The sequence below is a fragment of the Sinocyclocheilus anshuiensis genome, unplaced genomic scaffold (assembly GCF_001515605.1).
Source record: "Sinocyclocheilus anshuiensis isolate Anshui unplaced genomic scaffold, SAMN03320099.WGS_v1.1 scaffold163, whole genome shotgun sequence".
NCBI lineage: Eukaryota > Metazoa > Chordata > Actinopteri > Cypriniformes > Cyprinidae > Sinocyclocheilus > Sinocyclocheilus anshuiensis.
In genome coordinates this window covers 1,387,825-1,400,956 of record NW_015548223.1, presented here as the reverse complement: position 1 = coordinate 1,400,956, position 13,132 = coordinate 1,387,825, and the positions used below count along the sequence as shown (strand labels likewise).

Genomic DNA, 13,132 nt, shown 5'->3' with positions numbered 1-13,132 from the left:
TTCTATCCCGGTGGGGACTTAAACCTGAATACACACCAACTCATGAGGTCCCCATGGGGAAACAAGCTTATAAATCATATATATACAACATATATATATATATTGTGTGTTCTTGTTAATTTTAGTAGAGTTTTTAAATTCATTTTTATTCCAGTTTTAGCTATTTTAGTAATGGAAATTATATATCTAATTTTAATTTCAGTTTTAGTTTACTATAATAACCATGAAATAAATTATATATATATATATATATATATATAGAGAGAGAGAGAGAGAGAGAGAGAGAGAGAGAGAAACTATATTTATTTACTAATATTTTGAAATTCCTTAACATTTTGAATCAGTTGTTATTTTTATCATTTCCATTTATTTTAATTCAATCGAGTTTGAGTATTTCTGAGTGATTTTGAGTATATTTTACGTTTTGTATGTTTTTATATGTTTATACAGCTTTTTAAAAAATGTTATTCCAGCTTCAGTTATTTACATCAAGTTAAACTAAATTAAATATGAGAAATGTTGCCTTGGCAAATAACTGTAATACTACGTTTTTTTATATTTTACTTTATGTCATGTTATTTAACATTTATTTTATTTAAAATAATGTTTTGTAATGTAATTTAAGTAATGTAAAATGTTTTAATGAATTTAATTTTAGTTTCAGTTAACTATAATAACCCTGGAATATAGATAGATAGATTATCTATCTATCTATAGATAGATAGATAGATAGAAGTATCTTTATCAATATTTAAAAAAAAAAATGAAATTTTACCTACTGCGCTCTATAATGCCAGTGAAGTGTGAGGCAGTATTTGGTTAGACAGCCATAACCCAGCCCTCCCGTTCCTCACAGATTATCATTTATTTTCAGTTTGGACTGTCATTTTGTCTGGTTGATGGCTCCTCGTGCTCAGTCTCAGGTGCAGCTTGTTCAAATAGCACTCACAATTGAATGTGTGATGTCAGATTTTATCATTTCGTGACTAATAGTCACATTTAAATGCTGGTGGTACATTCAGAGCTGGTGCATAATGCAGCAAATGTTAATATTTGTGTATAAAACATCCATTGCATTCAAATAATGTTTACATTTCACAATATATACACATTAAGCATAAAAGTGTATGCTTGTGCATTCTAAATATTGAACGATGATCTCAATGCATCACATATTCACAACCAGCTAGACTTCTCTCCCGATCTCTCTCTCTCTCGGTGTAAAGACTGTATAAGGAAAGAGAACTATATGTGTAGTACTTCATATGGACATAGAGCACTAACATTACTTGTCATAAGTAATTTGTTGACCTTTTCATAAATGATTGCATGAAAAAGTCAAATGTGGGTGAATGACGCTGTACAATACCCTCTCAGCCTTCGGCAAAAAAACAGATCAGCCTCAGAGACAGAGCCGTGCTTACTTGTTGTGTATAATAAGAGTATGTATCTACTATAAATATGTATATTATACTGGGATGTTTTGCAGATTGTCTAAATACAACACAATATAGTTGTGTTGACTTTCAAATTTGTAAATATATCACAAAGTCTTCTATATGGACAAGAAGAGTCAAAAGCACAGGATAAACTAACTATTGTCTATTTTTATGTTACAGATAACATACAGATAAATAAATAGAAAGGAAAATATTTTTATATTTACATTTTTATAATGTGTGAATATGTATTCATTGCATGCAAATATACAAATCTAAATAAATAAATGTCAATATTTGTATTAACTATAACTATTGTCTATTCTTGCTATTTTATTGTATGTATGTGTGTGTGTGTGTGTGTGTGTGTGTGTGTATACACATATATATAATAAGTTGTAAAACAATAAGTGTGTATATATATATATATATATATATATATATATATATGTATATTAAAATGTACTAAAACATATTCAAACATAATATAAAATGTTATGTTTTGAATATATTTTAGTATATGTTAATATATATATATATATATATATACTGTATATCCTTATATATTTTTTAAATATGTCAAAAATGGCATTTGCATTGCCATTGCCAGCTCGAGAGAGAATACTGCTTCGAACAATAAGACAAACCTTTACTGTCATTCACAAAAAGAAGCCAAATCAGAGTTCAGCCGACACTGGCAATGGGCTGCAATGACCTCTGACCTCTCTGAGCCAGACACTGGAGCTGTGATTGATAACCCCATTACAGAGTGAGAGAAACCTCTCACACAAAGTGTGCTTCACCATGATGCATGCGAGCAGATAAAGCAGCATCAAACTAGCTAACTGACATTTAGTAAAAGGACAAAACTCTTCTTAATGTTTATGATCACATGGTCACTGCACGTGACTAATGTAACCTTGCTAGTTCACTAGTTCATTCTAGTGTAAAATGTACTCACCCATTACATGTTGTTCCAAACTCGTATGCTGTTATTTCTTTGGCGGAACCTGCGCACAGTTCTTTTCCACATCTGTCAAAAAAGACAAAAGCAACATTAAAGTAGTCCATATGACTTGAATGCTATATATTGGACATTTTCTAAAATTATACAATAACTCCACAGCAAAGTCATAAGTCACAGAAAATATTCCTCTCCACCAATATCACTCAAACTCACCACAGGTTTGATTAAAATCATGCAATAACCAATGGCTTACATGAAGGAGAATAAATAATGACAATTTTCATTTTGGGGTGAATTATCTGTTTATAAGACTGAAACGAACCAAAGAAATGTTTATACTCAGAAAAAAAAGGTACAAAAGCTGTCATCGGTACCTTTTCGAAAACTACACCTTTGTATCTCATTTACCCCTAAAAGATGCATATAAGCACCTTAAAGTACAGATTAGTACCTAAAGAGTACATATTAGTACCTACAGAGTGCATATTAGTACCTTTTGAAATGGTATTTTGTACCTTTTTTCTGATAGTGTAGGTATTGAAAACAGGGATAATCTAGAATCAATGGAGCAAATGCTACAATAAGGTAAATAAAAAGTCATTTAATAAATGCATTTATTGATAGTACAGTTAAGCCTATGACACACGGGGCAACTTTTTGAGCAATGTTTCTGTCGACGGGCAACCAGGTGAGACACAGGGGCCACGACCGATCTAAGGTATCCAGATAGAAATTTGTTGCCCATTCTCAATGTTTAAGTGCCCAAGCAACATTGCTCAAAAAAGTTGCCCAGTGTATCATCACCCTTAGGGTAAATCATCCAAGAGTAACAAAATGCCTTGAACCACTGTAAAAAATGACAGTGAATTTAACGGTAAAAAACTAAAAATGCTACAGTAAAAACCTGTTAAATGGTTAACGGTAAATTCCCCTACTATATACGGTGAAAAACTGTATTGGACATTACATGTATTGGACATTAATTTTACGGTAGTACCATGATGGTGTTTAGTGTTTGTGTGAATGACACTGTGCACCTTCTATATATGTTATTGTTTAAAAGCTGTTTGTGATGGGTTTTGGTTCATCACGTGACTTTCTCATCACCACCTGCATTTGGTGGTTATCAGTGTATTACAAAGGTACAAAACAGATTTCAGTACTTCAATAAGGTTGGTATATTAATATTATATCAGTTAATGAAATTACAGTATTTAACTGTACATTTAAGTTAAACCGTAAAACGTTGCTACTGTATTTTTTACGGTAAAATTCCGAAACCCACAGCTGCCGTTTTTTTACCGTACATTTTTACAGTAAAGGGCACAAAGGTTATAGCTCAGTCCTTGCACTTACCAACCCTGAACTTGAACCGCTACACCACTGGCTGCTGACTAGAATCTAAATCCAAATCTAATGCATTTGGAAAGTGTGTAGTAGTGCATCTACTAAAAAGCATTTTTAAAATTAGTGAATTTTATCCAATAAATCCAATAAAAATCATAGAGAAAGTCATATAGTCATCAATTCATATAGCAAAAAATATATAGTTTATATACACATAACAGAGATGTGTGTATTTGTTAATATGTATGTCTCTTTAATATATTTTAGTAACTTATTTTTCCAGAATACACATACAACCAAACACATTCTCCTAATATATTTTCTGCTTGGACACCATCAGCTCGAGAGAGAATATTGGTTTATATAGTCATTCATTCCTCAATGTATGGAAAAAATATAGTTTATATACATAATAGAGATGTATGTGTTTTGAATATATTTTAGCAACTTATTTTTCCTGAAATATTTTCTTATATTTGAAAACATATATAAAAAGTCCAATGTACGGGAAAAAAAAAGTTTATATACGGAACAGCGATATAAATAAAATATAAAAATAATAATAAATCTTAGGAAAGAAAGAAGCCTTTAAAACAAACATAAATAAAAATAGGAAGCCCTAACAGTCCTGTATGTGTCAGATGAACAAATAAGAAAACAACAAGTGCACCTACACAACCTACACACCAACTGGACAGTGAAAACACTATATATACACCACAGCCTCTGTGCCAATCTCATATGACTTGACTTTACAAATGCTGTTTTCAATATTCAACTAAACAGAAGAAACCATTATACAGCAGACAATATACACTACAGCTCAAATTTGTATTAATTTTATTCTGCAAAGATGCATTCAATTGATCAAAAGTGACGGTAAAGATTTTTACATTGCTACAGAAAATTCTCAAATCAAAGCTGTTCTTTTGAACTTTCGATTCATTAAAGAATCCTGAAAAATAAAATGTATCATAGTTTCCACAAAAATATGAAGCAGCACAACTGTTTCCAGCACTGGTCAAATTAAGCAGCAAATCAGCATATTAGAATGATTTCTGAAGATCATGTGACACTGAAGACTGGAGTAATGATGCTGAAAATTCAGCTTTGATCACAGAAATAAATTACATTTTACAAAATAGAAAGCAGCTATTTAAAGTTGTAATAATATTTCATAGTTTTGCTGTTTTTACTGTATTTTTGATCAAATGGTGCAGCCTTGGTGAGCTTAAGAGACCTCTTTTAAAAACATTTAAAAATGCAAGCATCATATTATTCTTTACCTCAATGATTTGATAGTAGCCTAATGATAACACCTAGTTAATGATTTGAACAAACTCCTAAACCTAAGTATTCATCTTAACCCACTTATATTAAAGAAACAACATGACGCTAGCAACAGAATAACAATATGCCAAGAACAGCTAAGAACACCTTAGCAACCGCATAGTATCACCCTGGCAACCACACACAACAGCTTATAAGGTGCACAGGCAAGCAACACATTTGATCCATTCTCTATTTATTTACTAATTGCCCTTTTGGGATGTTTTCTTCAAACAGTGGATGTACGTACAGTAGATGAACTATGAATAGCATACAGGCTGTCATTGCTTCTCTTATCTGACACACTCAGTTCAGTTCACAGACACATGATGAGTTGATTCAGCTGTTTAATAAGAAAGGCATGAGATAATATTAAGAGACAGTGAGTGCAGTACCTCACACAGCTGTACCAATGCCACCCTCCTGTGGTCAAACAGCAGTAGGACAAGAGCCAAAGACAGATGAAGTCGAGATCTGAGCACACTTTCCAAGGCATTTTGAAAGACAGTCTTACCAAAGATGAGATTTATGTCTTTATTTCAATCCCTTCATATGAAACCTAGAAATGATGTGCAAAGCACTGTATGTAGAGCACAGGTTAACTATAAGTTATTTACTCACCTTCATGTTCTTCCAAACCTTTATGCAAAGGCTTTATGCATTATATTTTTCTGTGCCACACAAAAGTTTAATTTTGAAAATAATTTTAGCATCTCTTTTTTTTAAACAATGAGAGTTGTAAAGTGTTCATTATTCATTTAATGACCAGCGTTGTTATTGAAGCTAAAACTATTAAAAACATTTTCAGAAACTGAAATAAAGCTGAGATAAAACAAAATATAAATATTAGATAAAAAAACCTGCAAATTTAAAATGTAAATTTAAGTTTAAAAACTTAAATGAAAACTTTATTGAAAATATTGCCTTGCAAATTAATACAAGTTTAAGTTGCAGTACTAAAAGTACTAAAACTAAAATTGAAATAAAAATCAATTAAAGCTAAATAGAAAAACAAAAACACTAAACTAAAACTAATAAAATGGCAAAAGTACAAAATTACTCGAATTTAAACTAAACTAAAATACAAAATATAATATAAATAACATTTAAATTAATATGAAAAATGAAAATATTAAAAATAATAGCTAAATTAAATATGAAAAATTAAAATATAAAAATAAAAACTAAATTAAAACTATGACAAGAGTAACAAAATTACTAAAATAGAAACTAAACTAAGCTAAAAATATAATATAAAGTAATATTTAAATTAATATGAAAAATGAAAAATAAAAAAGCTAAACTAAAACTAATAAAATGACAAGAGTAACAAAATTACTAACATGTAAACTAAAATTTAAACAAAAACTGAAAATAAATATAAGAATTCAAAATACGAAATATATATATTATAATATAAATAATACTGAAATACCACTGGACCATTACAGAAAATTACTTCTTTTTTTTTATTACTAAAACTAAAAGTATAATAAAACTAAATTAAAGTTAAAAGGAAAAATGGCAAAAGTAATACAATTACTAAAATTGAAACTAAACTAAAAAAATATAATATAAAATCTAATTTAAATTAAAATGAAAACTGAACATATAAAAATAAAGGCTCATTCAAAATAATAAAATAACACTGAGATACCACTGGACTGTTACAGAAACCTTTGCTCTTCACAAAAGTTCTCCAATTTAATTTGCATTTTTAATTAGCAAAAAATAAAATAAAATAAATAAAATAAAATACAACGTCCAGACGTCCAGCATAAGAAGGCCCTTTACAGCAACAATGCTGATCATCTGAATGTATAACTTTGATTTCTGGAAATCATATTTCCATTTATCTAACACCATCCATCAGCACACACATCTGCTCTGTGACTTAATACAATAATTTATCATTTGGGGGAGCCCTCCACTCTCTCACTATCTGATGGCACTGCTAATGTAATTAAAGTGAGGTTATCATGTCTGCGTGGCACTCCAGATGGCACCGCTCAAAACGCTTGTAGATCAGAGGCCAGTGCTGACAGGGCATTTATGTATTCAGCTAACAAACATCCAACATGAGCTGATGTGTTCTCAACCTTCACATCAAATTTAAGATGACAAATTAGGCTGTGCATGCATGCAAATTACAATCCTCAAATATTAATATTGATTAAACCTCAGTATGTGGTTAAAAAATGAAATCAATCTACATATACTGCTAGTAAAGCTGTGGGCTCTGTTTACCTGGTAATCCTTCTTAAGAATGAACTGTGGGCTTCATTACACCAATCTCATTAGTTCTCTGCGAGATCTGGGGCAACAGAGATCAGAGCTTTCACTGTTTGTCCTCAATGGGAAAAACACTCTCTGTCAATGAGATTTTATCTGAGACCCACCATCATTGTGTTGCTGCAAAACACAATCACAATCTCTCTCTTTCACACTCAAACACGCCTACAGGGTTTTACCTGTGCACTGCAGATAATCTTTGATAAAGAGCAAAATATTACCAAAATATTGCCTATTACCTTATACCATATATCATTAAAATAGTATCTGTTAATACTGAAGATCTGACATAAGAAAATTGTTTATAATAGTATTCTTTCTGAGTAATAGTATTATTCAGAATATAACTTTTGGGCAGTTGCTCATATTAAAACAACAACATATACTGTATATTCAATGGCAAACTCATTTTGTCATGCATAAAGACACAATTTATACCGTGAAATATTTTTGTTTATGTAAAATATTATCTGGAAAATATCAGATGTATTATTTATGTAATGTGTTTTATTATTTGTGGAAATCTATTTTATATTATTTCTTTATTTTTAAGCATTTTATTTATTTATTAGAATTAGATTTTTGTTAATATTTATTTATTTTTACACTGTTTTTCTCTAAACTTGTCCATTGGCCTCCTAGCACTCCTTTGCGGACCCCTGTTTAAAAACCACTTCCATTTAGATCAAATACAGTATCATAATATCAATAATCTGATATCATGACTGTACTGTATAACCAGGTTACTTTAACTAAGGCCTGTTGACATTAAATACATTTTTAATCATGAAATGAATCAGCATGCATTGGCCTACCTTTTAATTCTTGAATACTCAAGATTTAATCTAACCTGGACTGTTTTGCATTACAGCAATAGTATTATTCCTGGTTCGAGTGTGTAATTATTGGCCTTTTATTCAGAATATAAAACAGATATTAAATGGCAATCACAGTTAATCACAACTACATCAGCAACAAAACCACAGAAAACACACACACACACAAACACACACAAGTACGTACACACACACACACAAACACACACACACCTACCTCCTTCCCCTCTCAGTTTCAGTCACTGGTTAGAAATGGCAGCTGCTGAGGACCCCTAAACCACTCTGGCAAATTAAGGAGAAATGCGTCGTTTAAAATGGATTAACTCATTAACGGGAATGTCAACAGTCCAGTCGTGAGCTGTTACGACAGACAGAAGAGGAACCAGTGGCGTATATCTTTCCAAACCACAGCGTCTGTCTGTCTATCTGTGTGAAGTGTATTTTTGGGGGTAAGAGAGACGTCGATTAGCATTAGCACTGTTAGCTTCGCTGCTGCTTTCGCCTGCCGCTGCCGAGCTTTCGCGCTCTTCCCGCCGCATTCCCTCCCGCTGCGCTCTCACGCGCTGCCGAGGCTCCTGCGGCCTGCCGATACGCCTGCTGCTACCGCTGTGTGCTGCGGGTCATGAAAAGCTGCTTTTGTCCGAAAAGGAAGGACGCAGTGCATTTTACAGTTAAGTCAACGTGGCGTTTAATGGTTAAAATGCTTTTTGCACAGATTTCGAGAAGAATAAGGAGTATTGACGACAATTGGGTTAGCTTGTTAGCTCGGCTAGGCTAAGTATAGAATCTCTATGGAGTCTCCTAGCAACCTGCCGGATAATGCTAATGGCTAAAATTGGGCTTCAGCCAAATGATAAAACGCGCTATTATGCGAATATTATTTATTCATATCATTGACTCAAGATATTATAACAACATCAAGATGTTTAAAGAGTTGTGAATCGTTCAGCAGGGTAATAAATGTTGGGTAGTTAATGTTATTGTGAAGAACTGCTTTATGAAATATTACATGTTTGCTTTTGTATCTCGCATAATTTAAACAAAGGCGGAGGTATTTTAAGATTATTATTAAGAGTATAAGAGTATTATGGTGATGCATATTCATTTATTATAGAGAGCATTGCTTTTCTACATGGGACAATATCTAATCTGTATGGTAGTGCTGGGCGGTATGACCAAAAATTTATATCACGGTATTATTCAAATTTATACCGGTTTCACGGTATATGACGGTTTTTTATTTTTCATGCATGACCGGGTGTTAACCATATTTTCTACTGATTGAGAGGGGAAATACTGCAGTATATTGACTTAGAATGCCCTATTTTACTGTCATGATGAGTGAATATTGTCAAAAAATACCACACTAAATAGTGACTAAACACGACCCCTTTTAATACATGTTAACCAGGAGTCACTCTCATTTATAATCGCGGCATCGTCTGATAAAATCAACATGCATCTACACTAAAGACGGCTATGCGGTTGTTTTGGCTATATTACTTTTCTGTCTCATGCAGCGCACTGCCTGCGTCTGAGTAACAAAAAAAATAAAATTTACAAAAAAATGTGCACGTGATATTAACAAATTGATATCATAACAAAAATAAACACCGGTATTCGGTATGAACCGGTATACCGCCCAGCACTACTGTATGGTAATTAAATTTATTACATTTAGTATCAGATTTATGTGTGCTTGATTCAGATGTTTGATATGCGTGTTATGCAGCTTCTGTTCAAGTCATTCAATTCACAGAAAGCGAGTGTGTAAACAGAGGCAATGCTGTAAGAAATTAAAGCTGTCTTATGATTTGGCTCTTTGAAAACGGTTAAATTTGATTTTTTTTTTTGCAGCTCATCTGAACACTAAGATGCCTAATGAATTTGATAAGGCAAGACCTGAAACTGTGTCATTTTGTTATCAAATACTCAGCACGTTATTACAGTCAGAGTCTCTTCTGAATGCTGCTGTTGTTTGTGAGATGTTTGGAGCCGTTATGGGGCCGAGAGCTTCTTCGTATTTGTACCACAACTGTGGATGTATATATTTATTTGTATATATATATATTTTTATGGCCTGGATTTATTCAAAATTTGTGTCATTTTTGTTGACTTGTTTCATTTTGAGTAGCACCTGAGCTGTTTTGATTTTAAGTCTCAAAAATGAAAGTAACCTAAAGTTGTCGTAATGTTAGAACCAGTGCTAAAGCATTTTATTAGTTTCTCATGATGGTGCTTGCTTCAACCGCCTGTGCAAACAAACATGTTTTCTTAGGTGGTGTAAACTTGAACAAGCAATGAAACTAACACACGCAGGGCATTTTTTCCATTGGCACAGTTGGGACAGTAGATCAGATTTTCACTTGCCCTGTAAAGGTTTTTGTTGGCCCTGAATCAAATGTTTTTGTCAACATATTTTTAACATTTACATTTAGGTGCTGCTTTGTTCCAAAGCGACTTACAAAAGTAATTCGTCAAAGAGCCAACAATATTTGTCATATACAGTGCCAGGTTAATTTGACAACTAGATTAGTAATAACTGATAAAACGTAAATGACTCAAAAAATTACATTTACAAATATATATTTTTCCCTCAAATTCTGTTTGATTTTTTCCCAAATTCCATTTTTTTTTCCATATTCTGTATTAATTTTAGGGATGCACGATATTAGATTTATAGATTTATTAGATTTGATATCCGATATGCCGATATTTTTCAAATAATTTTGGCTGATATAGCTGATACCTATATATCCTTTTGTTTTGAAACAACACCAAGTCTCTCCTGTGCAGAAATTATAGACAAATTAGTTTTAATTTTGGTTAGTTTTGAGCAAAAACTTATTTGTTAAAACTAATAAACATTATTAAAGTTCTTTTTTTTAATGAAAGTACATTTAAAGCTTTGAAAATAACTATAATAAAATCAATCTCTGCTGTTTTTTTTATTTCTCAGACAGATGCAGTTGAAACCTTAAAATTGTATTTGTGGATTTAACATTAACAGATGGTCTAAAGCAAAAGAGCTGTAAAAATTCCAAAAATCTTATAGAGCTCCTTGTATATGAGTTTTCATAATCCATAAAAAAAAAACATATTACATATTAATGAATACATGTGTATATATTAAATTATTTAATTTACAAGTATGTTTGTATATTGAGAAGCTATAGCTTCTGATCTTTAAATCAAAACAGACTCGTGATTTTATTACATCAATTACTGCTTTATTTATACAGAAACACAAGTATCCTAATGTTATTTGCATTTATCGGCTGATTTCGATAAGTTTCCGATAATGTTGTGCATCCCTAATTAATTTTTTCCAAATTCTGTTTTATTTTATTCCAAATTCCGTTTTTCCCCCCGTGTTAATTTTTCTGGGTTCCGTTTTAATGGTTTCAAAAAATGAAGTATGTCTAATCAATTGAATTCACTAAACTATAACAACTTAATCATTTATTACATTTTTCTACAATAATTGGGCCCTATAAAATGTTTAATTATTTTATTTTTTTCAGGAATTCTGTGTTGTGTGTTTTATTTTTTCTGGACTTATGATTTAATACAAATTTATTATAAAAAAACGGTAGTACTCAAATGAAGACATAAAACATTAAATATTTTATAAATCTTTTAAAATCAAATGAAAATTAAACAATTCCTTTTATTTTTTTGGCAAACAAAGTGCTGCACAACAGGGATTTACTGTTACAGTTAACGGTGATTAAGAAAAATTATGCCATTCATTTACCTAGAGACATGCAGATTTCATATCTAAATTGTATTTTGAAGTTTTAATATTCACGGGCACTAGGCTATATCTCTTTGATTAATTGTACATCCCTACTTTTTTTATGTATTTATCCAAAATTCCAAATCCGGTGACTTTCTGCATTATACAGTAAATTCCATTTTTATGACTAGATTCAATTCCGTCCACGTTTTCTGCATTGTGGAAATCATAGGCCCCTAAATATGCACATCTGCAGACTGAATTGACAGCATAAATGCAGCAGTGCTCCAGTTGGGCGAGTGAAGCATCTGTGAACTGGCCCAAACTTCTCTCACCCTGGCTCTGGGCCATCCTTATTGTTGAGCCCTGAAATATCTAACAGACAGTGCCAGCGTCTGTGCCATCTGAGGCTGCTCTGTCCTCCTGGCAGATGAGTGATATGAAAGCAGATCTACTCCTGATGTCCGAAAGGGCATCTCAGAGCCTGCCCTGCTCACGTTTCAGGAAGGATGCATCCATTCTTTATGATAATTGCTTTGGTGTTCATTATGTGTGCATATGAAGATTCTTCATATTTACTGGTTAAGTTGAAAGACCAGTTTCCACCTGCATGAATTTTGCATAATTGTGACTTATCCAATAGGCCTTTCCATTTAACCTGTCATTTCCTTTTGATTTTTGAGGTAGGTCTGCACCATTCCTTTCAATCCAGTCAAAATTTCATTTGCATTGAGCGCAATTGGATCATCTGAGGTGTTTTTAAATTAAGGCTTTTCAATCCGATTGAGCCATCAGTTCATTTATAAACTCATTATTAGGGATGCACCGATACCACTTTTTCCAGTACTCGCCCGATACCGATACTTTTATTTTTGGTACTTGCCGATACCGAGTACCGATACTGATATCTTTATTGCATTTGTACATTTTTTAAATATTGGGTACAGAAACCAAAAGGGTATGTATAATGTTAGTTGGTTAACTTCATTTATCAAATAGATACAGTCAAACCAAAATTTATTCAGACATCTTCAACATTTCTCACATTATATTCGCTATAGTTTAGAAAATGGTAATAAAATATGACAAGAACTCAGAGTTACACTGTGTCAGAACAAATTCATCTTGATGATGTTAGATAATTTTGATAGAAAGGTATGTAATAGATTACAATCAACCAAAA

At 32.0% G+C, this 13,132-nt stretch overlaps 1 protein-coding gene across 2 annotated transcripts in view; it reads left to right on the top strand.

Moving 5' to 3' along the window:
- The first annotated feature begins 8,406 nt into the window (after positions 1-8,406).
- The window catches only part of LOC107654329 (multivesicular body subunit 12B-like), a 28,299-nt gene continuing 23,573 nt past the window's right edge, over positions 8,407-13,132 (top strand). The window contains exon 1 of one of the 2 annotated variants that reach the window (XM_016441367.1): positions 8,407-8,880. In XM_016441367.1, coding sequence (XP_016296853.1) covers positions 8,833-8,880 — 48 coding nt within the window. In that variant the 5' untranslated portion in view covers positions 8,407-8,832. The remainder of the gene's footprint in view (positions 8,881-13,132) is intronic. The other variant, XM_016441368.1, reaches the window with a different exon arrangement.